General features: G+C 49.3%; 1 protein-coding gene and 1 long non-coding RNA gene across 2 annotated transcripts in view; both read right to left on the bottom strand.

Moving 5' to 3' along the window:
• Positions 1-11,043: 11,043 nt before the first annotated feature.
• htr2cl1 (5-hydroxytryptamine (serotonin) receptor 2C, G protein-coupled-like 1) lies at positions 11,044-17,540 on the bottom strand. Its single transcript, XM_037479946.2, has 6 exons — positions 17,083-17,540; positions 13,478-13,678; positions 12,398-12,561; positions 12,154-12,307; positions 11,832-12,067; positions 11,044-11,732 (listed from the first exon to the last, which is right to left on the bottom strand). The coding sequence occupies exons 1-6, from the start codon at positions 17,495-17,497 to the stop codon at positions 11,166-11,168; spliced, it is 1,737 nt and encodes a 578-aa protein (XP_037335843.2). The 5' UTR covers positions 17,498-17,540; the 3' UTR covers positions 11,044-11,165.
• A 39-nt stretch (positions 17,541-17,579) lies between these two features.
• LOC119223094 (uncharacterized) overlaps positions 17,580-27,222 on the bottom strand; it is a 34,823-nt gene continuing 25,180 nt past the window's right edge. Inside the window, exons 3-4 of the long non-coding RNA XR_005120878.2 lie at positions 19,727-19,887; positions 17,580-17,953 (exon numbers count right to left, since the gene is read on the bottom strand). This is a non-coding gene — a long non-coding RNA (uncharacterized LOC119223094). The remainder of the gene's footprint in view (positions 17,954-19,726; positions 19,888-27,222) is intronic.

Below are 27,222 nucleotides of genomic sequence, written 5' to 3'. Positions count from 1 at the left end.
ACACACACACACACACACCCTGATGTAAACACACTGGAGAAAAAGCCATCAACATGTAGTTTTAGTGCATTACAGTACATTTCTTATTCATGTGTGTGTGTGTGTGTGTGTGTGTCTGGATGGAGATAAAAGTCGTAAAGACTTCTTCACTGTTTACGTTCACAATTCAAAATAAAGTCAATTCAGTACTTTACTACGTTGTACGGTTTGGGTGCAGATTGGGTTGCGTGATCATGACTTAAGCCCCGATCCTCCGTGCCCCCACCACACCCTCACTGCAGAGCACCTTGACCGGGGGGGCGGAGCCATGGCGCGCTGCCATGGCAACGAGAGACTTACACGCTCAGACACAGGATCGGTTCTTGGAGTCCGTGAACTCTGAAAAGGGACCAAAGCGCCACGAGGAGACGACGCGGGGGACGAGCATGAGGCCGTTAGCCGCCGGATGCTAGCAGCGCTCACCGAGCTGACCCCCCCCCCTTCTGTCCGATGACCCCCCCCCCTTGGCTTCTGGAGCCAGGAGACTGTGAGCGAGGGGGCGAACAAAGTGGAGTCCCACTGAAGGGCTTCCAGCTTCCTGGTCTCCTTAGAACCTCCCCCTCCCCCTCATGACGTCTGTGGGCCGTGACAGAAGCAGTCTGATAAGACTGTAGGTACACGTGGGGGGGGGGGGGGGGGGGGGGGGATTAGCGGTTAAGTAGTAGCATGATGTCCAGGGCACAGATGGACGAGGACAGCTCCTCGCCGTCTGATGCTGCTCCGTCTGCAAACACACAAACACACCTCCCACTGTGCGGGGGGGGGGGGGGGGGGGGGGGGGGGTTCAGCTGGGAGTCAGACGAGGTGTGAGCAGCTTCCAGCTTCACTGCTGCAAGGACCAGGAGGAAGAAGATGCTTTCATGATTTCATCTAATGACGCCTGCATGGAGAGCTTTTCCTGAAGAATCCGACGTGGTAAAAGCAGCAGGGGGGGGGGTGATGAGGGGGGGGTGATGAGGGGGGGGGGGGGGTGATGATGATGCATCACTGCTCGCAACAAGCAGGGAGAGATGCCTGCAGAATGACTGATGTCTCTCTGTCGCGTCCTTTTGATCCGAGCTGAGGTTTGGTCCTTCGCCAGAATGTCGGGCAAACATAAAGGCACCAACCCCCCCTGCCCCCCCCCCCCCAGCTCCAAACCCCCCACGCCCCATTCAGCTCCTCTCTCTTTGAAGTCTGCATTTGTTGATGCTCTTGGGTGAGGAGCAATTGAAAGAAATTATCACAATTACCCCCCCCCCCCCCCCGCCCCCCCACCAGCTCCTCTTGCCCTGATCCTGAGAGACGAGATGCTTCACACCTCCTCGCTCTCTTTGATGGAAGCGTCTCTGCAGTCGTTGCCATGGTTTCTGTGTTTTCATTCTTTTGGCCGCGTAGCAAACATTTTTTTTTTGATTTCACGACACAATTGGTTGGTTGTTGGTAATCAGTAGATCACATGATGGGAGACCTTTCAGGTGAGAAGTGTGATTTGAAATGTAAAAAAGGGTCAAACTCAAAGATACTGAATATCTGCACAAAACATCTCATGCATTCCACTGTGTTCTGGTTCCTACTGATGTGGTTAGTAAACAGGTCAGCAACAGCCAATGAATGCCCTGTGTGTGTGTGTGTGTGTGTGTGTGTGTGTGTGTGTGTGCCCTGTGTGTGTGTGTGTGTGTGAGAGAACTCGCCCCTCTGTGACCCCGTCTCCCACAATTAAATGTGTCGACCTCAGCATGATCGCAACAAGTCATCCGGCAGAAGCATGTGACCCGAAAAATACACACACACACACACACACACACTGGGTGTACTGGTGCAGGGTCGGTGGGCAGAGGGACGACGGTGGGGACAGACAGGTCACAGTCAGAGATGCGATGTGACAGTCCCCCCCCCCCCCCCCCCCCCCCCCAGAGGCCATCAGGATGCGAGAGAGAAACCCCAACCCCAGAAAGCGGCTGCATGTGAAGCTGTAATCACAGGAAGCAGCGAGTTAAGAGTTGAGTGGAATCCAAGCTGTCTGCTCAGCAGTGGTGAGGGAGGGATGGGGGGGGCGGGGGGGTACAGGTCACCTGACTCCACTTCTGGTCACTGCGGCTCTTCTGACTGGATTGGAGGAGGGGGGGTGGGGGGTGTCTGAACATCTTCCTCAGGTGGGTAACGGATTGGTGTGAAGGTGCATAAACGTCCTCACAAAGCACAGACGGACACTTTGCATCATCACAACAAAGAGCATCTCAGACGACCACTGGGGGGGGGCGGGGGGGGACAACACGAACTAACCCTATTGGGCCACAACATCAGCACGCCGTCCGAGAGGCATTCAGAACATGTGGAAGGAAGAGATCTGTCCAGGATGAAAACAACCTGAATGTTGATTGCTTCCTTTCACCTGGAAGACATAAAAAATGCAGCTGATCCGGGTCAAAGGGAGGCCAGAGAACAGACGAAGGGGGGGGGGGGGGGGGGGTTGGTAACGCCCCATGCATCTGGAAAATGCATGAGCAGAACGGGCCTTCTACCCGGGGACGCATGCGGGTGACTCCTGAAATACAGATGGCTGTGAAAAGATGCGCCTCCGGAATGCTAATCGTCCTCAGCTTCAGGGAGCGAAGGAGGGAAGGAGGGAAGGAGGGAAGGAGGGAAGGAGGGAAACCACGCGATGGAGCTCGCTCTCGGGTCAAAGGTCGGATCTACGCCTCTGAGTGCTTTGACCCGTTTGATGGCAAACGTCCTCAAAGACAAACCCTTATTTTCACGGTATTTCACCGTTAAAGCGCTTCGTCCCTGGAGGACACACATTAGTCTTTTCATGTGAGACGTCTCTGTGTCGACCCTCGTTCACCAGACGTTACTGTGTGAGCACTTATGAACCTAGCCCCCCCCCCCCCCCCCCACCCCCCCTCGGTGATTTGCTTACGTAAGGAATCAGCACAAGCTCGTCTGAGCGCCGTCTCTCATGAATACAACGGTGTCCTCACACAAAGGGGACATTTCATCTAATCACCATTCAGAGTGAACTCGTCTCATTGGAGGAACTGTTACAACCAGGAGAAGGAGATGGTCATTTGGATGCTAACGTTAGCCTCCGTGGCTAACTGGCCAGCCATCTGTCTCTGTCTCCGTCACCATAACAACCAAGACAACATGCACCCGGGTGGCAAACATGATCACTGGTGATGAAAAGCTAGATTTGTCCATTCTGCTCCATCATTGAAATGATGGGATGGATTAAGTAGCTTTGGCCTGCTGCTGCTTCTGGGTGATTGAATAATAGTTTGTTTTACAAAATGGGAGAATACACTGGAGCCAATGGTTCTTTTACCTCATCGTGGGTCTAAGCCCTGCCCAGATTATATTTGAATTGAAGGGCAGCAAATGCTCTTTAATTTATATAAATAAAAGGAGGCGTCTTTACTGGATAAAACAACTGCTGCGGATTCATTTCATTCTAATAGAGATAAAATCATGTGACACGGTTTTTAGGGAATCTACAAGCAGAGCAACAGGAGCAAAATGAGCCTCGATGGAGAGAAGAAGAACACGGGGTCACAGCCCCAGATTTCATCCAGAACCACAGGGAAATGCTCCCGATGCGCAGTGAATGTGACTGAAAAGGAGATTCCATCAAACGGAGGCCGGTTATTGTCCCACCGAGCCGCTAAAATCAGGCTGCTGTAGCAGCACGACGACACACACACACACACACACACACACTAATCCTCCACACGCACACGCACACGCACCCACCCCAAAACCCCCTTCAACCCAACGGTGACATTTTGTTCCGACGGGGACGCACCTGTCCACGATGCACGTGCAGCTTGAGCAGATTCCGTCCTGCACAGCAATGGATGGAGGATAATTCATTCATTCACCCCCCCCCCCCCAGGAGACATGTGTCCACACGCAAAGCCCATTTAAAAGCCAGTCAGATTTACCTGGCTGCCGTGGTCTTCTTCTTCTTCTTCTCTCGCTTCTTCAAATGGTTCCCTCCGTTGCTTCTCTCCTGCTCCGCATCTCATGTCATGTCGGCCATGGTCGCAGCTCGGTGGATGGAGGAGGAGGAGGAGAGGAGGAGGCGGAGGAGGAGGAGGCGGCGGCGGAGGAGGAGGAGGAGGAGGAGGGAGCCTTTGAAGTGAAGGAATATGTGTCCGGGCTCTCGACCCAGCTGCGTGGACAGGATTTATGTCGTTTCCAAGGCAGCGTCCGTCGACCTGACGAGCGTCAAGCTGCGGCCTGCCGCAAAGACACGCGACTTCCGGTTTGCATTGAGAAAAAATAAAAGTCTCGATTAACGTCACCGAACGAGCGGCGAACACCACAAGAATGTTTTTAGTCTTTTGTTTTTATCCTTAGTATAAATTGGCGAGTGTAAACATGTATTTGAAAGCATAACATGGGATGAAGATGAGACTAGTTGTGCATCATCACCAGTTTTTTAAGTTACCACATTTTGTAAGAATTATGTATAAAACGTCTTCATGTGCAAATTTTAAACAGAAGGGGAAACAAGTTGTACTTCTTACATTTTCTAGCATTGATTGTTATAATGTGCATCTCCCTGAAGCCACTATTATACAGTTATTAGTCGTGTTATTAATTAATATACCAATAATTTACTGTCACCTCATGGTTAATTGAAATAATAAACTACGAGCTTAACTTGACAATTAGCCGTCATGCACAGTAGCTTTAGGTCAGAAGTCATGTTTAAATATGCCTTACTTTATTTCTCACCTGTTTGCTTCTTTCAGGACATTTTGGATGACGTCAGACTAAACTGAATTGTTTGTAACTAACGGTTATTAAACAGAGAATATCCTGTCCAAAAATATCCCATTACTGACATAGTGTACGTAAATAATTTAGCAAAATTGTGCAACAAAAATTCACGTTGGACTTTATGTTGAACGTTAAACGCCTTTAACTGTGTGTATTTCCGGTGGTAGCTCGCGCTAGCTTTACGCCTCTCACATGAACCAGCGAGATGCAGCAAATAGGTGCGACTGCGCATGCGCGTCCGAAGCCACGCGAGTGTTTCCGGGGATGGCCGAAGCCGCCGCCCACTTTGTTGAGCAGCATCGGGAACTAGATATTCAGACGCTGTGGTGACGCGGCTCTTACGTTTAAACCGCAAAGGAATTATTCATTTTTCTGAATAATTAATTTGGATGCAATACTCACTGTTCTGAACAATCTTTTGTTTAAACCAACAGGAATCTACAATTTCAATCTAGTCAATGATCTGGTATCTATCTTTTACACCTATTTACCAACCCCAGCCTGCTAGATAACGGCACGGCGTATCAACAACGCGTTGTTCGATCGACACACCGGGGAAAGGCTCTATTTCTTTCTGTATTATCTCAGTCCGCCCGGTGCACAGGCACCGGAGCTCACCTCACACCGTCCTGCAGTTCCGCAGCTCCTCCACGCAGCGGCGCTGTGGCTCCTTGTTTGAAACCACCAGGTCGCTGTCCGTGGTGCTGACTTCAGGGATTTGCTGTGAAACCCGTTGCTTGTAAAGATCTAAGCACAGAGAGGCTGGTGCCATTGAAGTGAGCAGCTGAAGACGTGAAAAAGCGAACCCAGCTGTGTTCGTCACTCACATCATCAGGTTTCCCTGCGCGGCTCAAGGTGCATAAAACCTGCCACCGGGGTTTAATGTGCGGTTAAGATCTAATTCCTGAGATTTCACAGGTGCAGGTGTGTGTTTGTTAAGCTGCTCGGTCCCTCTGACCAGCAGAAGATCAGTTTGTTGTTAATTTGAAGGAGAAATACCTCTTTGTCATTGTACAAATAAGACAGTTGTCCACATTTGACATTTTAATAAATAAATAGCAGCATCACACAGAAAAATAAAATACATTGTGTGGATGACGGCAAAATTATTATATAAACTCAAAATGTGTCCTAGAGTCACAATTAAAATGGTATAAAAACACCTTTATAGAAACCAACAGCCGTCTTGTAACAGGAGAGGCTTCAACACAAAGAGCTTGTCTCTGGAGGAGACGTTGAGTTGGTCTCATGTTCAGCTTGTCTCTGGAGGAGACATTGGATTGGTCTCATGTTGGTTTTGTCTCTGGAGGAGACGTTGGGTTGGTCTCACGTTGGGCTTGTCTCTGGTGGAGACGTTGGGTTGGTCTCACGTTGGGCTTGTCTCTGGAGTAGACGATGGGTTTGTCTCACACTGGGCTTGTCTCTGGAGGAGACGTTGGGTTGTTCTCACGTTGGTTTTGCCTCTGGAGGAGACGTTGGGTTGTTCTCACGTTGGTTTTGTCTCTGGTGGAGACGTTGGGTTGGTCTCACGTTGGGCTTGTCTCTGGAGGAGACGTTGGGTTGGTCTCACGTTGGGCTTGTCTCTGGAGGAGACGTTGGGTTGGTCTCACGTTGGGCTTGTCTCTGGTGGAGACGATGGGTTTGTCTCACGTTGGTTTTGTCTCTGGTGGAGACGTTGGGTTTGTCTCACGTTGGTTTTGTCTCTGGTGGAGACGATGGGTTTGTCTCACGTTGGTTTTGTCTCTGGAGGAGACGTTGGGTTTGTCTCACGTTGGTTTTGTCTCTGGTGGAGACGATGGGTTTGTCTCACGTTGGTTTTGTCTCTGGAGGAGACGATGGGTTTGTCTCACGTTGGTTTTGTCTCTGGTGGAGACGTTGGGTTTGTCTCACGTTGGTTTTGTCTCTGGTGGAGACGTTGGGTTTGTCTCACGTTGGTTTTGTCTCTGGTGGAGACGTTGGGTTTGTCTCACGTTGGTTTTGTCTCTGGTGGAGACGATGGGTTTGTCTCACGTTGGTTTTGTCTCTGGAGGAGACGTTGGGTTTGTCTCACGTTGGTTTTGTCTCTGGTGGAGACGTTGGGTTTGTCTCACGTTGGTTTTGTCTCTGGTGGAGACGATGGGTTTGTCTCACGTTGGTTTTGTCTCTGGTGGAGACGATGGGTTTGTCTCACGTTGGTTTTGTCTCTGGAGGAGACGATGGGTTTGTCTCACGTTGGTTTTGTCTCTGGTGGAGACGTTGGGTTTGTCTCACGTTGGTTTTGTCTCTGGTGGAGACGATGGGTTTGTCTCACGTTGGTTTTGTCTCTGGAGGAGACGTTGGGTTTGTCTCACGTTGGTTTTGTCTCTGGTGGAGACGATGGGTTTGTCTCACGTTGGTTTTGTCTCTGGAGGAGACGTTGGGTTTGTCTCACGTTGGTTTTGTCTCTGGTGGAGACGTTGGGTTTGTCTCACGTTGGTTTTGTCTCTGGTGGAGACGATGGGTTTGTCTCACGTTGGTTTTGTCTCTGGTGGAGACGTTGGGTTTGTCTCACGTTGGTTTTGTCTCTGGTGGAGACGATGGGTTTGTCTCACGTTGGTTTTGTCTCTGGTGGAGACGTTGGGTTTGTCTCACGTTGGTTTTGTCTCTGGTGGAGACGATGGGTTTGTCTCACGTTGGTTTTGTCTCTGGTGGAGACGATGGGTTTGTCTCACGTTGGTTTTGTCTCTGGTGGAGACGATGGGTTTGTCTCACGTTGGTTTTGTCTCTGGTGGAGACGATGGGTTTGTCTCACGTTGGTTTTGTCTCTGGAGTAGATGTTGGGTTGGTCTCACGTTGGTTTTGTCTCTGGTGGAGACGATGGGTTTGTCTCACGTTGGATTTGTCTCTGGTGGAGACGATGGGTTTGTCTCACGTTGGTTTTGTCTCTGGAGGAGACCTTGGGTTTGTCTCACGTTGGTTTTGTCTCTGGAGGAGACGTTGGGTTGGTCTCACGTTGGATTTGTCTCTGGTGGAGACGTTGGGTTTGTCTCACGTTGGTTTTGTCTCTGGTGGAGACGATGGGTTTGTCTCACGTTGGTTTTGTCTCTGGTGGAGACGTTGGGTTTGTCTCACGTTGGGCTTGTCTCTGGTGGAGACGATGGGTTTGTCTCACGTTGGTTTTGTCTCTGGAGGAGACGTTGGGTTTGTCTCACGTTGGTTTTGTCTCTGGTGGAGACGTTGGGTTTGTCTCACGTTGGTTTTGTCTCTGGTGGAGACGATGGGTTTGTCTCACGTTGGTTTTGTCTCTGGTGGAGACGATGGGTTTGTCTCACGTTGGTTTTGTCTCTGGAGGAGACGATGGGTTTGTCTCACGTTGGTTTTGTCTCTGGTGGAGACGTTGGGTTTGTCTCACGTTGGTTTTGTCTCTGGTGGAGACGATGGGTTTGTCTCACGTTGGTTTTGTCTCTGGAGGAGACGTTGGGTTTGTCTCACGTTGGTTTTGTCTCTGGTGGAGACGATGGGTTTGTCTCACGTTGGTTTTGTCTCTGGAGGAGACGTTGGGTTTGTCTCACGTTGGTTTTGTCTCTGGTGGAGACGTTGGGTTTGTCTCACGTTGGTTTTGTCTCTGGTGGAGACGATGGGTTTGTCTCACGTTGGTTTTGTCTCTGGTGGAGACGTTGGGTTTGTCTCACGTTGGTTTTGTCTCTGGTGGAGACGATGGGTTTGTCTCACGTTGGTTTTGTCTCTGGTGGAGACGTTGGGTTTGTCTCACGTTGGTTTTGTCTCTGGTGGAGACGATGGGTTTGTCTCACGTTGGTTTTGTCTCTGGTGGAGACGATGGGTTTGTCTCACGTTGGTTTTGTCTCTGGTGGAGACGATGGGTTTGTCTCACGTTGGTTTTGTCTCTGGTGGAGACGATGGGTTTGTCTCACGTTGGTTTTGTCTCTGGAGTAGATGTTGGGTTGGTCTCACGTTGGTTTTGTCTCTGGTGGAGACGATGGGTTTGTCTCACGTTGGATTTGTCTCTGGAGGAGACGATGGGTTTGTCTCACGTTGGTTTTGTCTCTGGAGGAGACCTTGGGTTTGTCTCACGTTGGTTTTGTCTCTGGAGGAGACGTTGGGTTGGTCTCACGTTGGATTTGTCTCTGGTGGAGACGTTGGGTTTGTCTCACGTTGGTTTTGTCTCTGGTGGAGACGATGGGTTTGTCTCACGTTGGTTTTGTCTCTGGTGGAGACGTTGGGTTTGTCTCACGTTGGGCTTGTCTCTGGTGGAGACGATGGGTTTGTCTCACGTTGGTTTTGTCTCTGGAGGAGACCTTGGGTTTGTCTCACGTTGGTTTTGTCTCTGGAGGAGACGTTGGGTTTGTCTCACGTTGGTTTTGTCTCTGGAGGAGACCTTGGGTTTGTCTCACGTTGGTTTTGTCTCTGGAGGAGACGTTGGGTTTGTCTCAGCCTTTTGAGGTACTTTTACATGTAGAATGAAAACATTCTGAGTTGTGTTGACTTTGCTGAGAACGATGGGTGCATCACGTGACCTTCTGCGTTTTACACTATTACAATTTGCTGCTATTTCATTTACTATTTTTACTATCTTCAAAACTGAGTGTCTAAAATGATTAACATGAGATGGTCTGGAGCTCTGTGATACTTGTCTCTCATGTCTGAGCAGTGAACATGGACAGCTGGTTAGCTTAGCTTAGCATAAAGACTAGAAACGGGGGGTGTCAGTTAGCCTGATTCAAAAGTAAATAAGATAATCGGTACAAAGACCACACAATGTCATTTCATTTTTAGCAAATAAACAGAATGAAGGTTAAAAGTTGTGTTTTTTATGGATGGTTAAACAGTAAAAGTCAACAAATAGTTTCAGCCTGAACTTCTCTGAGAATCAGATGCAACGTGTTGCTTGATTTTAGTCTCACGGCCACAAAGGAAAAACAATTTTAAAACACACAAACTGCCGCCTTCATCTTGTTGTTGTGACGCCTCCCTCGGATTCATTGCTTGGTTTTATCGAGCAGCATTTCGACGTTTCAATCTGTTTTTATTTGTCTCACAGCGTCGAGCTGCTCCCTGCAGGAAGCACAAAGTAAATCCAGTGTGTTGTTGTTTTCACTTCTACGCTTTGTGTGTGTTGTCCTTTGAGCTTGTGCTCAACATCTCACTCACAGTCGCAGCTTTTATAAACTATTTCATTTCATTCTGTGATCCGGATCGTCTCCACTCACACAGAACTCCCTCTGGATGTGGAATCCCTCCACCCGCCTCCACCCGCCTCCACCGGCGGGAACTCGCCATCCCAGAAGACACACACACACACGAGGACACGCACGCAGACACACACACACACACACTGGAAACACAAGGAGCATGAAAATGAAAAAGAAACCTTGAGTGAGGCCGAAAGGACCTTTGGACGACCTTTGGACGACCTTTGGACGACCTTTGCTCTGTAAGGGTGGATTATGGGAAAAGATGGGTTTACATTCAGGGGCAAAGTGACGTGACACTAAACATGTTAGAGGCGTGTGACATGTTTAATGTTTTTTCATCCAAACAATCACTTTTCTAAGAAACAGTTGTTTAAAGAATGTCGACAGAAAACCAAACGAGCCGCACCACATGACCACGTATGTACACACACACATATATATATATTTATATTATATATATGTGAGTCATGTGATACAAAGAAGGTCTCTGAGTGTGAGTTCTACTTTATTGTGTGAGGGCGCCTGAGTTGATGAAAGTAATGATCTGATGTCACAACATCTTTACGTTATGTTCCCTTTGTAAAGGGCTCCTCTGAACTAACTTTGGGTTCCTCCGTTACATTTCCAGCTTTGTTAGATGTCCTCAGAAGCCCGTCGGCTGTGTGCGCCACATTGTGTTGCTGTTGTGTTGCTGTTGTGTTGCTGTTGTGTTGCTGTTGTTTTGCTGTTGTGTTGCTGTTGGGTTGCTGTTGTGTTGCTGCTGTGTTGCTGTTGTGTTGCTGTTGTGTTGCTGTTGTGTTGTCGTAGTTGTTTTAGCTCTTTTAGGTGTTTTAGGTGCCACCACCAGATGGCACTGTGAGTCCACCGCTGGTCGATGTACATTCCTTCATCTCCCCGCAGACTGCAGTCTGGAGGAAGCCCCCCCTCTCCATCTCCCCCCATCACCCCCCCCCCTCCAACCACACACACACACTCTGAATAGTCTGATTATACATGCTGGAAAGGTTCATTTTGATAAATTCTATGACTTCGGCTGTCGAGTTCGACGCGGCACAAAAATAGATTTGGTTTAGTTTCCGGTGAAACTTTGACTCTCTGCCTCAAGTCTTGACCCCCGTTGACCCCCCCGTTGACCCCAGGGCGAGGCCAGACAAAGAGAGAGAGCTCCGCCCCCCCACCCCCCGAAGGTCAAACGCAACTCGTGCGCTCCGTGGGGGCGGGGTAGGAGCTGATGAGCGACAGCTCCTGCTCCGCCTCCGTCTCCAGCTCCGCCCCCGAGAGGGCGTCGCGGCAGTCGGAGAGGCTCCGCGAGGCGGCGCCCACCTGCGTCTCGTCGTCCGTCACGTCGTCGGCGTCCACCGCCAGCCGCCCGTTGCCCCCCCGCCCGCCGTTGCGGAAGTTGCTGTTGCGGTCCACGCCGGCCTTGCCGTGCGCGCCCGGCAGGAGGGGGGTCACGGCGTGCGAAGAGCACGGCGGCGGCACCAGAAGGGTTTTGCAGCCCTGCCCGGCGGCGTTGGCCCCCGCCTTGTAGCGGCAGCGGATGTAGCTGGAGAAGGCCCTGCGGTAGGTCTTGTTGAAGAGCGTGTAGACCAGAGGGTTGACCCCCGAGGAGATGTAGCCCACCCACACGAAGACGTTGAGGAGGTCGTTGAGCAGCGACTCGTTGCAGGAGCCCCGGCACAGGACGAAGGTGACGTTGGTGATGAAGAAGGGGCACCACATGATGAGGAAGAGGAAGAAGACGATTCCCAGGACCTGGGGAGACGGAGCAGAAGAAGATCACAACAGACCGAAGACATGAAACATCTTGTCCTTCTGGAGGCTCCTGACCCCATAAACCTGCTCTGTGATCACCTTGGAGGCTCGCCGCTCGTTCTTTATGGCCTGCATCATGCCCCGTCGCCCGTGGCAACCCGACGAGTCGCCCCTCCCCTGCCCGGCGGCCGGCGAGCTGAGCTGGGACGCCGCCTCCGAGCTGGGCACGATGCTGAGGCTGTCCGGCGTGGAGGCGCTGCGCAGTATGGCGGCCTCCGCTCCCTTCAGGCAGCTCAGGGTGTTCCGTCTGCTCGGAGGAGGCGGGGCCTGTAACTCTGTGGGGGGGGGGGGGGGGGGGGGGGGGCGAGAGCGGTCAATTCATCATTCGACAACAAACAACCAAACAACCAAACAAACAGACCTTGTGACTCGGAGGGAGCGAACGTGGTGATCTGAGGAATGTGGAAGGTGCTCGGCGGGGGCTGCAACGTGTGCGCCATCGCTGGTGTGTGCAAAGGCTGCTGGGAGGAGCTCTTCGCCTCGCACAGGAAGACTGTGGCCTGCCTCTGGAGCACCTGGAGGGGGGTGGGGGGGAAGGGGAGAAGGGGGGGGGTGAAGGCGAGCCCGGGGAGACGACAGTGCGCAGCGAGGAGCGCAGCCACTACCTGTATGGTGAGGCAGTACGTCACCACCATGATGACCAGCGGGATGAAGAAGGCCACGAAGGAGCCAATCAGCATGAAGCGCTCCTCGTTGAGGACGCAGCTGCCGTTGACGAACACCTTGTCCTCGTTGTGGAGGCCGATCACGGGGATGGGCATGGACACGCCTGCAGGGAGACGGAGGTTAGCGCTCCGTAGAAAGGGAAGAACTGCTGGCTGTTGTTTTGTTATCGAGTGCTTAAAATATGGCACCGAATGTGACACAGCAGTAGCTGGGGTGTACTTGATATTCTCCATTACTGATTCATGCCTGAACCAACTCACTATGGGATGTCTCCCTGAAGAGGAAACTGCTGCATCTAGATTGCTACTTGAGATGGAAGCAGATGCATCAGTAGGAAGTGGCCCGAGGAGCAACGGAAGGTAAGAAGCTTTGTTTTAGCACCACGCAACTACGTCCGTGCTCCTCCCTCAGCATCCATCGTCCCCTCAGACCTCCTGACCCATGAGGAGGTCTGAGGGTAAAGCAGCTCAGCTGATGTCCCTTCACAATAATAAATAAAATGTAAAGTTTATAACTGACAAGCAGTTTGTCCGGTGGCCCAGCAGGGGGCGCTAAAATTTACCATGACCTGACCCATTGACCTCTCTAAGATTCAACTCAACTGGCCTCCTGTAAGTGGACATTCTAGATAACATTCAGGTTCAGGAGATCCAGCTCAGCTGCTGCTGCTTCACAGGTGAAGGTTCTATTAAACTATTAAATTACCACGAAATTTTGAAGAAAAATGTTCTCACTAATGAGTGATTTTAATAATCCATAATAATAAGTTAATTCTGCATTTTTATAATAGGTCGTTACTAAATATATAATATAATATAATAGTGTGTGTGTGTGTGTGTCTGTTGAGACGTGGAGGCCCTCGTGGGTCTTAAAGGGCACGAAGCAGCACATCAGCAGCAGTCGACCTCAGTCAGAGGAACGTTCTAAAAGTCATCTGATCCCTGAAGGAGGCACCGCTCTGTTTCATTGGATCGGGAATTGGGCGAGCGTAGTTGTGGTGGGGGGGGGGGGGCTCTGACCTATGGAAATGGTCCACACGGCGGCGATCTTCATCATGGCTTTGGTTCTGGAGTTGAAGCGGCTGTGCTCGATGGGGTTGCGGATGGCCACGTAGCGGTCCAGGGAGATGGCGCACAGGTGCATGATGGAGGCGGTGGAGAACAGCACGTCCAGGTAGATCCAGATGGGACACAGGGCGCTGGGGAGGGGCCAGGTGTAGTCTGGAGGAGGAGGAGGAGGAGGGGTGTTACATTGGTGATGGTGGAACTAGTGATGTAGATGTTCTGCTCACAGGGAATCTGTGATGAATGAACCTTTTATGTGCCCCGCCTCCCATGAGGAACAAGCTTGAAACCATGCTGACAAATGTTCATCTTTGTGATCAACATCACACAGTTTGTGTGTATTGTTTTACAGAGAAAAGAGGCTCTGATTAGATGCGTCCATCACAGACAAGAGGACGCTAATGTGGAGGTGGGTGTGAGGTTTTTGGTCCTGGTTCTGTGAAGAAAATGAAAAAGACAAAACAATAAAGATCGATCTGACAGATTTCTCTGTCACCCCCCCCCCGCCGCAGAAATGAGTCATCAGGCCAATTGGGCTGAATACGGGACGGGGCGGGGCTTATTGTTATTGAAAGGTCTCCCCCATTACACATGTTAGCTTACCCAGCTGACAAATAACTCATAACTTGTATAAAAAGTGTCAGCTAAATGACATGTAATGTAATAAAACCAGGACCCCAGGGTCCGTGTCAGCCATCTTTATCCGTGTCCTCCGACACGGTTATTTAACAGGACACGTGAAGCGCCCATTTTACATCTTCCTTCAGTGGCGCTCTGTTGACAGGGTGGAGATCCTTCTCCCCCCGCCCCCTACCACAGGGAGGTCAAAGGTCGCCGTCAGTGTGATACCCAGATATCTTTCTGCTGTGTCAGCTCTCTAAAGACGGGGGTCTCACTACACAAAGTCCTACCTCGCCCAAAGCCTATCGATGCCAAGAGTCTTCAAAGAAGACAAGACCAGCGGCAACACACACACACCCCCCCCCACACACACACACACACACACGTTCACTTCATCTCAGATTGGCAGCACAGGCTGTAGTATGTGATGCATGTGAAGTGAATCACGTCTTTGTTTGTGGCCGAGTGGGAGGCAGATTGCGTAACTTTGCAGAGGTCAAACTCTTATTGGGGGACCACATGACACACACACACACACACACACACACACACACACAAACACACACACCACTCACATTTGTTACTCACTGAGTCCAGAGCAAAGGCAGCAGCTGATCTGTATTTTTAATCTGTGGAGGAATGTTAGCATTCTTCAAAACATCCAGCAGGGGGCGACTCCTCTGATCCCATAGAAGTCTATGGGGAAATGACGTCTCTCTTGTTTTCATGGTCTCACGTCTTCTTGAATACAGCATGATGTTCTTCTAGTAAATGATGGTCCACGTAGAGTCCAACAGACAGAGCAGCGCTGTCCAGGGTGCTGAACCACAGCAGGCTTCATTTTCACGGTGTTATTTAATAAACAATTCGTAGTCATTTCAATTCCAATGTTAAGGAGATTCTTGTTTTTCTCCCCTCTTTTCTGTTACACAGTAGCACCATACAAGAAAATAATTCGTGGGCCTGAGGAAAGTAGGACAGCTTGTGTTGAGTTTGATTCTGAAAACTACCACAGAATACAGGAGCGATGTCCTCTTCCTCGTCTGGTTACATAAGAGTATGATGATGGTCAGAGAACTTCCTTTGTGTCGGGACGTGGTACCCGACTGAAGACAGATATCTCGTATCAAAGCCCCTCTCCTTTCCCTTCAGTCCATCAAATTAAACACTTCTCTTAATAATCTGCTGTGAGAAGAAGTCCCACTCGATATGTGTGTGTGTCTGTGTGTGTGTGTGTGCTTTTACTACATGCGTTTTATCAGCGAGTGTGTTTCCAATTTTGAACCTCAATGCAGAGAGATAACTGTGATTGAGTTGGTGCTGAAGGTTGTATGCTTTCAGCAGGTGTGTGTGTTTGTGTGTGTGTGTCCTCTGTCTTAATTGAGTCTAAAGGATCTCATCTCCTCTGCTGCTTTCCGTCCCGTCTCATTTCATCATCATCTCTCATCAATCCTTCTCTCTGTCTTCTGATCTTATCCCTGCATATTAAAACCTCTTAGATATTTGTTTACTTTAAATTGGGAAATATTTGTGTTGTTTTTATTCATGTTCCTCGCTTTTTGTTGTATCACTGTCTAATGACCACATCACCATGCAAACAAGAGCTAAATGAATCTCAATTCATGTGATTTGATTTCCTGCACAGCCGCCGGAATGAAAAGTTAAGACACTATAAAAGGAATCCAACTTATCTTGCTCTGTGAAAGAGAAAATGTATAATAAAACTCTTCATGCAGCCTTTTATACAACAGATGGTTGTGCTGATGAAAAGCATCCTTTAATGAGCCGGATGCTTCGGGATGTAACACCTTTTTTGGTTTCCTTCTAGATGCCCGCGGTAAAACTTCATTTGTAACTGAGCCACATCATTGAAATACTACCATCCAACAAAAAACAACTTCCTGTGTTTTTAGATTTGATTGCAAGAGTCTCCTTCCAAAGAGAAGCAGCAGTTATATCACTAAAAAGCCCTCAAACTGTGGCTGTGCACGTCCACGCGACAACGCTCCCTGGTTTCCCGCTCGTTATTATTGTGAAATAAAGTTGTTCTCAGTTTAAAAAGAATCACGCCGTGACGTTGTCATCTTTAGGACCTGAGGAGAGACACTCCAAGAGACGTTTTCAATCATCGGACACGGCGAGGTCACGTGAGCGAGGCGTGAACTCAGCCGAGCCCGAAACACACGAGGACACGCGTGATTGGATCAGGAGGATTTCCATCATTCCAGTTACCTCATAAGCTGCAAGTTCAGCAACAATCAAGCTTCGGCAAACTGCTCTGTATCACCTCGCAAACAGTGGAAGGAAGCGACCATATTTGGAGAGTTTAGTCTCCCATAAAGACTCTTTGTAATTCTCCAAATGCATTGTTTGAAGTCTAGTTTATACCACTTAAAGCTGCACTCATCAGTACTTTCATGAGGACTTAATGCAAAATAATGGAAGTACTTTTGATCTAGTAATGCTGCAGGGAGACAGCCTCTCTTTAACCGAATGTTTTTACTCAACATTGGAACACACTTCCTATCCCGCTGATGTGGGCGATCACGCTGAATCCTGGCGGCGAGAAACAGCAGATGATGGTATGAGATGCTAATTATCACATTGGGTTTCCTCCAGCAACGTCTCGGAGAATTTCATTAATCGTTGCAACAGTTTGCGCTGAAATAAACGTTTAGAAATAGTGACAGCGTGCATGTCGCGGTGAGATCGGGGGCGGGGGGAATCTGCAGGATGCTTAATGTCGAGGGGATCTATAAGCACGCACAGTTACAGTAAGAAGCCGCAAAGAACCAAATCCCCAGTTAGAAGTGCCTGCAGCTGCGTGGGGTTCCTGGATCACGCATGTTTGCAGAAGAATGTAATCCGGATTATGCAGAGAAATGTTGCCTTGTGAAGACGATGAACACGTGCAAATCCTCCGAAACGCGAGCACTCACCGTAGAGGATGTTGATGAGGGAGACCGGCATGACCAGGATGCCCACCAGCATGTCCGCCACGGCCAGCGACCTCAGGAAGAAGTTGGTGGCGTTCTGGAGCTTCTTCTCCAACGACACCGCCAGGATCACCAGGATGTTTCCGCCGATCGTCAGGGCGATGATGACGAGTATGAGCAGCGCCGGCCAGTTTTTGTCCTCCAACGCCGCCCTGGTCAACGACTCCTGGGTGAAATTGTCCAGGGCCGCGCTCATGGCTGCAGCACCGCCGCCGCCCCCCGGCCCCACCCCCCACGGGGGGGTTTGGTTGAGGTCGGGGGGGTTTATGCTCGGCCAGGCCATCCGCCCACCGACCTCCACGGAGGAGGAGGAGGAGGTGGTGAACCCGCCGAGAAGAGCCCTTTCTGGGCCGCTCATCCCAAACAGAGACCCTCACGCTATTGGAAGCTTTTCCCAACAACCTTATGGTAATCAAAGGGATGTGGGCAGGGGGGGGGGGGGTCAGGGAGGAAGCGTCTTTGGGGATGGGGAGCGACAGGGAAGAGGGGAGTGTTTACTTTCTATTGCATCCCAGTGGCGTCTGGTTACGTCTCGTTCCTGCCAGCGAATCATCGGCGAGGACTTCTCTCCGTCTCAGAGCGCCGCCTGCTGCTCACAGCCACCTGTCGGTGGAACCAAGACTTCCAGAGGCTGTGGTCTGGGGTTCCTCACATGCATGGCGGCGGCCTGCGGCGGGCGTCAGATCTCCTGTCACTGGTTGGCGGGGGAGCATCGATCGGATTCGATGCTCTCAGCTGGAAGTCTTTCTGCGGCGATTGAATGAGTCCGAGGGCCAGTTTCTTTTCTCAGGTCCGACTTGAGGAGGAGTTCAATCTGTAACGGAACCAACAAAAAAAACACCACCATTGATTAACTGAGTGAGTCTTGTCTCTGTCGCGCTTTCCTTAAGGTTGGTTTGTCCTTGCATTCACCATTTAGAAATAAGGCCCCCAAACCAATGGTCTTTTCTGTTGCTTCTTACTTGTAATGTTTTCTTCACTCTAAATAAAAGATGATAAGAGAGAACGAGGAAGGATGAGAACGGAAGCATCTCACATCACAGGGTGTGTGTTTGTGTGTGTGCTGAAGTACTGGCTGTCCTCTCTGTTTACCCTTAGCTCTCAGCTTGTGATTTAGCACCTCGTGAATGTGTACGATGATGCTTGGGGGGACGGGGGGGACGGGGGGGGGGGGCATCTCTTCATGTAACAGACAGCGAGACGCAGAGGGGAGAGTCTGCGAAAACAGTTTTAAATGTGTGGCCACCAGTTAAAGAATGAACAGGGAGGTGTCTGTGGGTCCAGGCCTCCTGCTTAGAGTCTACGATCATATCGACTGAATAACATAACAACAGGTTAATAACTCCGTAATAACACCATAACAACATGATAATAACACCATAATAACACTGTAATAACACCGTAATAACACCATAATAACACTGTAATAACACCATAATAACACTGTAATAACACCGTAATAACACCATAAAAAACACGATAATAACACCATAACAATACGATAACACCATAATAACACGATAAAAACACCGTAATAACAATATAAAAACACGATAACACCGTAATAACACGACAACAACACCGAAATAACACCTAACAACACGATAATAACACCGTAATAACACGATAACACCGTAATAACACCATAACAACACGATAATAACACGGCTGCTTTGCATTGGTTCGGTCTCCGTGTGAACTTTTGTTTCGATTAAATGGGAATCCGTTTGGTGTTTCAATGCGTGTCTTTGTGTCGAGTAAACGGCGGCAGACGTTCTGACATTTTGGAAGTGACTCTGCCGTTAGAAGCAGGAAGCTCAGCGGCGATGCGTTTAGCTGATTAAGGCGAGCTGCGCCAAGCTCTCGCTGGTTATTTAACTTGGCTGTGTTTATTCTGAGGGGGGTTTGGGGGGGGGGTGGACTTAGTGAAGCGTTAAATCAATAAAACATACAAGCAGCATGACTGATTGTAACACAGCTATTAATGACTTTATCGTATGCACGATTCAAAACAATGGCTAAGAAAGCAGCTTCAACAATATGAGCAGGCAATTAGGGTGTGTGTGTGTGTGTCTGTGTGTGTGTGTGTATGCGTGTGTGTGTGTGTATGCGTGTGTGTGTGTGTAGTAGACAGAATGCATCCATAACGCTCCTCTAAAGATTCTAAAGGAAGAGTCACAGCTTTGTTCTGCTCTGCAGGTCTGAGACGTGGGTTGTTACGGCGAATCTGTGAGATTTGATCACATGTTTTACGCGAGGACTCGTCTGCATAACATCTCAGCTCAAGTTTCGGGCTTGTGATCTTCTCCCCTGATCCCCGGCAGCCGTGAAAGTCAGACTGTGTGCACCCGTCCCAGAGGAGTCTGCGTCCTGCAGAGAGCAGGCTGCTGCACACCAGAGGGGCCTGAGACAGGACAAGTAGAATGAAGGCTCCAGCCCCCTTGCGGCCCCGTTTCAGAGATAAGGCAACAATGGCGGCACACGAAGCCGCTCCATGTTGAAGCTGTGACCTCTGCAGGCGTCGCACACTGTGCAGCGCGTGCCGCGCGGGGGGGGGGGGGGGGTATCAGTAAATCTGCTCACTTACTTCTACCCGCCTCCCGATCGATGCGCTTGACCTTTGCAGCTGTTTCCCATTACCGGCGGCGGCGACCCTCTCCGGCGCTCCCTCGCTCTCCCGCCGCATCAATCCCCGGGTCATCTGTCACTCCACACCTCCGGAGAGAGGGATCAGCGCCGTCCATCTGCCTGCAGGGAGAGACAAAAAGAGACTTTTATCAAACATTTCCAGAACCAAACCCCCCCCCCAAAGCTCTCCCTCTCACACACACACACACACACACACACAGACACACACACACCAGGAACAACAGTAATAACAACGACTGAACGTACATCGGTTCTTTCATCCAACACAAAAAAACATCCGCATGTCGTATGGTACATGAAATAAATGATTTCTATTTGAAGTAGAAATAAAACAACTGTCTCACTAATTCAAACCTGAGTAAATATTCATTTGTTCTTTCTGTTTAATCTCCTCCTGTGTGTTTTATTTCATATTTCACATCTGGTATTTTAGTAGTTAATGTTGAATCTTTGGGCGCTCCTCTCTCATATCAAGCGCCGTGACCACGGTAACCACGGTAACCACCCACCAGGGGCTGAAAAGCGATTTTCACTATTTTCACTAAGGTTCGAGCCCCCTCAGATGTTCGGAGGCTTCGGTTCCGGGAGACGTCCAGGAGGGCCGGACCGGAGCCACGAGGACGCCTGATGGAGCGCACAGATGGAGCTCCGCTAAGAGGCACTGGGGGGGGGGTGGGGGGGGGCACAGTATTAAAACCTTCTACCCGGCTCATCCAGTGTGTACGACTACATTTAGAGGAAGCAAACAGACGTCACTAAGTCGTAACACACTTATTGTGTTCTCCTTTGTTTGCTGTTTAATGCGTTCATTTACAAGAGCACCAAAAGAATTCATCACACTTAACTTGTCTGTCCTCACGCAACCATTTGATGTAAAAAGAGTCACAACGAGAGACACAACCGAGGGACACAGACAGGGGGGGTAATGTGGTTAAAGTCTTTCTGCTGGATGATGTAAAGGCCATTAACACAGAGCTGCTTAGCTAATGGGATCCCCCATAATCCCTGTGTGTGTGTGTGTGTGTGTCTGTGTGTGTGTGTGTCTGTGTGTGTGTGTGTGTGAGTCCAACACTGACGGACTGCAGAGGGAGGACGGAGCGCTTTGACTGAAAGAGGAAAGTGACGTGATTAAGAGGTGAACACCTCTGTGGAAGGATGAAGGACGGGAAGAAAGGAAAGGAATGAAGGAGAGACCAAAGGGAAGGAGGCAGTGAGGGAGCAGCGAGGAAGGAAGGACGGTTCAATAAAAGACAAGAATAAGAGGAACTAAAATGTACGAGGAAGCTTGACGCTTATGAAGCACAGAGGAGAAAACTGTGCTCGAGGAGAAGGAGGCCAAGAGACGACCAAGGACACAAAGGAGGAGACAGCGAACGAGGGGGGAGGAAGTGAGACTTTTACCCTCAGTGTCTCTGTGTGATTCATTCAGGAGGCTCCTCTGTGTTCAAGGACCTTTCAAAGCAGCGCTGAGATCAGTGGCTGTACGTCCCAGAGAGGAAGGAGACGTCAATGAGGGGGGGGGGGGGGGGTCAGAGTCAATAAGTGAGGTAATGAAAACCAGAGCACATTTCACTGCTACTCGACACAAAGAAACACACGCTGAGTCATCACACGCCTATTATTATTCTTATACTTATTATTATTATTATGAGAGAAACAGGAACCTGAAAGGAGACGAATTAAGACACAAAGAGACGAGCGACTTCTACTTAGAACCTGAGCTTATTTATTGCTCCAGAGGGAGAGACGCTGCAGCAGGTCTTCCTTCTACATTCATGGTTTCACTCACTCATCAAAGCACCCGTGTGGGTGTGTGTGTGTACTTCCATCAACTTTAACCTTTAACCTTTAACCTGCGCTGTCCAGGAACATGTAACCCCTTGTGTTTCCTATCTATCTGACAGACAGGGGACACACACACGCCGCTTTAAGCCTTTTATCCGCGATGCTCGAGGGGCTCTAAACGAAAGCTGCAGACCACGAAGGAGCAGATAAAAGAAGGCTCTTCTGCAGGTGTTGATCTGTACTCGGTGTGTGTTCTGAAGCTTTGTGTATATGTCGTGTACATGTGTGTGGTCTCTCCCTGTGTCTTTTGATCGGTTTCTCCTCCGATAAAACAACGGATTACACGGCTTTTATTCTTGTTTTGATCAACAAGACGCTGCAGGAAGGCGAGGGAGGGAAGGGAGGACGAGTCCCGGGTGGAAAGACGTGTGTGTGTGTGTGTATTTGTGCGTTTGATCCTCTGTCAGAGTTTCCATTGAAGTGCAGTCGACGTGTCAACAGCAACGAACAGACGACACTGGCAGTCAGCTTCAAGATTGGTTTTTATAAATGGGTTTTTCCTGTGATTCAGAAGTGGTCAGGTGGTCCGCTGGACTCGGGTCAGGTGGTTCTGCTTCTGGTAAGCAGGATGTCGCACAATCCCACGTTACTGGACCTCATGCTTATTATGATGATTATTACTGACAGACCTCCGGGACATTAAAGGATGCTCCTCCAACGTCTTACATTGAAAGGTTCTTTTTATTAACATTACTATGAATCAAAAGGCTATTATGATCAAATTATCACAATATAATATTATGTCAAGTGAATGATCCTTAGTTACAAGACCACATCCTGCTCCGATCTTGGGATTAAATGGTTGGAGCCTCTTTGTCAAACAAAAGGACAAAGTGACAAACATTGTTCTTTTATAAAGGCCCCGAAGGCTCAGAGCACAAACACACACTCTGCTCTGTGCCTTTAAATCTTTAAATCCCTCCATAGTGTCATCGAATCGCAACTAAACAGCCAACGCAATCAGGCCGCCAAAGTCATGAAGGCAGCCGTTTGTTTTATGGGAACTTTATTGTGACTCATTGTGGAAAACGAACAGTGTGTGTGTGTGTGTGTGTGTGTGTGTGTGTGTGTTTGATGGATCCAGTGACTCGCGCTACTGCTACACAGGGGAATTTGTGTTACCTGCTTCATGTAGCATCTCCATCAGGAAGATGGTGCCCCCCCCCCCCCCCCCCCCCCCCCTCCACGGATTCACACAAAGGTGTTGTTTGTGTTTTAGTCTGCACGTGTCGCTTCAATCCTTAAAAGCCGCACGGAGTGTGTCTTTAGATCCAAACAGTAAAGTAAACTAAGCTCGGCTTGTAAATACAGTCGCTGTTCCTACAGGACCAACATGGGCTCCAGGGGACCCCCTTAAGTGGCTCCTCTCAGCTCGGACTAAACGCCTCATTGTGTCGTCCTCCGGTAGCCAACGTCACGCAAAGACTTTAAGGGATGGCACGCGCGCACAACTCGGCTCGCACGACCCCCCACGGCCCGCCCTTCATCCGGCGACAACGGCCTGTGCGTGTGCCCGTGCGTGTTCGTGCGTGTTCCGAGCTCTCGTCTAACAGCACGAGGACAGACGCCGTGTGACTTGAAGACACCCACGAGGACGCCGTGTGTGTGCTCGAGGGTGTGCGTCATGCAGATTGTGCTCACGTACAAACTCCAAGGTTAACGTTATTTCTGAAGGTGCTTGCAGGGAGAAGATTGGTTCAGTGTGTGTGTGTGTGTGTGTGTGTGTGTGTGTGTGTACTTATGGTCTAATGACAGTTCTTAGTAACCTCCTCTCCAGCTGTGATTATGTGGAGCTATAAGATGATCCCTTATCCTCCTTTATCCTTCAACTCACACTCCAAGGCATTAAGATGGATTACACTGTGTGTGTGTGTGTGTGTGTGTGTGTGTGTCTGCAGTGTGTCTCATGTGACTGTGTTTGTGTGTAGCTGACAAATGTTTGTATCTAATCCATTTAAATACAAAATGCAGACTTACAAGGAAAAACCCTGTAATACATACACCCATGTGTATGTATACACACCGGTGTATGTATTCCCATACACACATATACATGTGTGTATTTATACACATGTGTGTATATACAGTATACATGTGTGTATTAATATTAACATATAGGTTTTCTTTATGCTCTCTGTCGTCATCTTTCATTGTTTATGCCTTTAAGATGCTTTTAAAGCGCTACACAAATAATAGGAACAGTTATCATACACCACGTGTTTGCACACAGCAGGGGGGGTGGAGGGGGGGGTGAATTGACAGGAGATGAAATGAGAGGAGCGGGGGAGACGGAGGCTGACGTGATGGAGAGGCTGTCAAGGTGGTGTTTGCCCTTGAGTGGGCAGCGACACACTCCTCCACCCATCCCTCCCTCCACCCATCCATCTCTCCCAATGCCTCCCAGTAAATCTAGAGGAGGAGAAGTGAGGAGCTGACTCTTGAGGGGAGGTCTCTCTCTCTCTCGTCTTTCACCCAATAAAATAAAATAATATGGCACTTAATATCTGGATGGTAATATGGATCGTGATCCATCACCAGCTGCTTAGCTCCAAGTGCAAAAGGACGGTTCTGCAGGAGTGTGCGATTGATTCAGGTAACACGCACACACACACACACACAAACAGCGCCTCTGCTGATGGATGTGGACGTTAATGGCGAAGGGGAACGGTGATAACTGCACACGCACGGTAGCATTTACCTCCATTTGAACAAACCCCCCCCCCCTGCCATTTATCCGACTCGTTTCCTTTCCTCCGCTGCATCCTTCCCTCGTCACCTCTTGAAGTCATTCAGTGTCTGGGTCTCTCTTTCTATTCTTCAGTCTCACTGTCCCGGTGTCCTCTGTCTAATCGTCCTCTTCACCGGTCATTTCCATTGTCTTCGTGTCCTTCCTGTTTGCCACCCCTCACATTCCTTTCACCCTTAATTCTCTCTTTCTTTTCTCTCTGTTTGTTTGTCTTCTCACAGGTGGAATCCTAATGGCTTCATGACCTCTGATTAATGTCACATAAACATCTTCTCTTCCAACTGTCGCTTCCTTTTCTCCCTCCTCTACTTCCTTCCTCCCTGCTTCAAGTCATCCTCTCGTGTATCCTTCCTGTCCTTCCTTTCCTTCGCCTCAATTTCCTCCATCCGTCCTTCTCCTAGTCTCATCCTTTTTTAAAGCCCCCCCCACTTCTCCTCCCTTTTTACCCCTCGTCCTCTCTTGCCTCCCTGTAGTTAGCGTCCCTCGAGGTCTTTGACCATTAGGACCCCTCAGGTTGCCCTCGCTCCGCCCGAGTCCTCCTGCAGTCGAAGGGTCCTCGTGCCGAGCGTTAAGATGCTCGACTCAGGCCCTTAGATGTCACACACACACACACACACACACACACACACACACACACACACACACACACACACACACAGTGTCAGAAGTCAGGAAGAGATGAAAGGAGGAGAACTTCAGACGACATGTGATAGACGGAGGAGGAGGATGAAGATCACAGGATGTATTTTAACTCATTTTTATCCGTACTATTCCTTTAAGTATCCCTCTTAACGTAACGAGTCCTCTCGTATTAAACAATAAAAGAGAAACAAGTGATGAATTTGAAAATAACAGAAACCATTTAACGGCATCAAAATGAAATGATCCGCTCGTCTGCTGAGTGGCCTTCAGGGACACGACGGCGGTCTGACACACGGAGACATCCTGGGACGCACACAGGCGTGTGTGTGTGTGTTAGGGGGGGGGGGGGGGGGTTGTAATGCGGCATGAAATGAAAGGCGCAGCAGGGTTGTAGTGTGAAGTCCTTCAAATCAGTCCAACCAGAAGAAGTGTAGGTGTGTGTACGTGTGTGCGTCTGTGGGCTGCATGAACTGCGCGTCCTTTTGCAGCCGTCCACGTTTGAGAGACTTAGCCAAAGATTTTTTTGTATGTTTTAGTTCCTGGGTAGTTAAGAAGGGTGAGAAATGGCTATTTAAGGACCTCCTCCTGTTTCTTCCTTTATTTAGAAGGTTTGATGGTCGTAGAGGGTGGTAGAGGTCGTAGAGGGTGGTAGAGGGTGGTAGAGGGTCGTGGAGGGTGGTAGAGGTCGTAGAGGGTCGTGGAGGGTGGTAGAGGTCGTGGAGGGTGGTAGAGGTCGTAGAGGATGGTAGAGGTCGGTTGAGGTCGTGGAGGGTGGTTGAGGGTCCTACAGGTCCTAGAGGTCGTAGAGGATGGTAGAGGTCGTAGAGGGTCGTTGAGGGAAGTGGAAGGTCGTAGAGGATCATAGAGATCGTAGAGGGTCGTAGAGGTCGGTAGATGTTGTAGAGGTTCGTAGAGGGTCGTGGAGGATGGTAGAGGTTGTAGAGGGTCATAGAGATCGTAGAGTGTCGTAGAGGGTCATAGAGATCGTAGAGGGTGGTAGAGGTCGGTAGAGGGTCGTAGAGGGTCATAGAGATCGTAGAGGGTCGTAGAGGATTGTAGAGGGCGGTAGATGTTGTAGAGGATTGTAGAGGGTCATAGAGATCGTAGAGGGTCGTAGAGGGTCATAGAGATCGTAGAGGGTGGTAGAGGTCGGTAGAGGGTCGTAGAGGGTCATAGAGATCGTAGAGGGTCGTAGAAGGGACGCTGAATGTCCACTAAATCCACGAGAACTCAACTATTACCAAAGCGCTCGATAAGAGAAAAAAACAAAAAGAATGGGCAGAAATGTGGATTCATTAGATGAATGAAAGAGGCCTTTGACTGTGACATTTCTTGGGTGAACGGCCTGATTAAATGTCATAAACACAGAGAAATTTAAAATGTATTAATTTGATGCTGTTAAACACGACAAAGAGGCTTAACAGCAGAGCCATGATTTAAAGGATGTAGATAAACAATTATGTCTGTTGTGTTTGTGCGCCCGAGGGACGTAAACAGCAATTTGCCTCTAATTGATCGTTGTCACTCGCATGTCTTTGCATGACTCATCCTGAGGGAGACGCACACACATGTACTGTAAACAGCTCCATAATTATGGGTGGAATCAACATCCTTTAACAAATAGTACATACGTGTGTGTCTCTATTCTATTCTATTTCTGTGGAAACCTCTGTTGGGATCATGGGAAACTTAAATGTGTTTTATTTTCAATTCTCGAGCTAATGCTAATGTTGTGTAAGCTGCTTTTATTCTAACACTGTGTGAGCCTGGAGGTCCATTCATAGCAGATTCCACTCATGGAGCCTGATGTTCACCAGGAGGTAACCTTCATGCAGTGGTCACATCAAGTCTGGGATTCTACTGGAAGCTGACATTTATTTTTGGGGGATATTTACTGAAGCAGGCTGAGCATATAGATACATACCCCCCCCCCCTCCATCTGAGGTACCTAAATGATGATAGCGCGTGCGTTTAAGTACGTTCTCTCCTCCGTAAAATACCATTTGTGTTATTTGCAACTGCTGAATTGAAAGGGAACATAATTGTCCGTGTTCCGTGCGAATCATTGGAAACCAAAAGGAGAAAGTCATTAACCCGTGAAACCGTGAGCAGGCTGATTACATCAACCAAAATACGCATGAGTGATTCAGGCCCACACACACACACACACACACTCCCACACGGGCACTCACAAACAGACA

The sequence above is a fragment of the Pungitius pungitius genome, chromosome 1 (assembly GCF_949316345.1).
Source record: "Pungitius pungitius chromosome 1, fPunPun2.1, whole genome shotgun sequence".
Classification (NCBI taxonomy): Eukaryota; Metazoa; Chordata; class Actinopteri; order Perciformes; family Gasterosteidae; genus Pungitius; species Pungitius pungitius.
The sequence above is the reverse complement of the archived record's forward strand: the minus strand, read 5'-3'. Positions and strand labels throughout refer to the sequence as shown.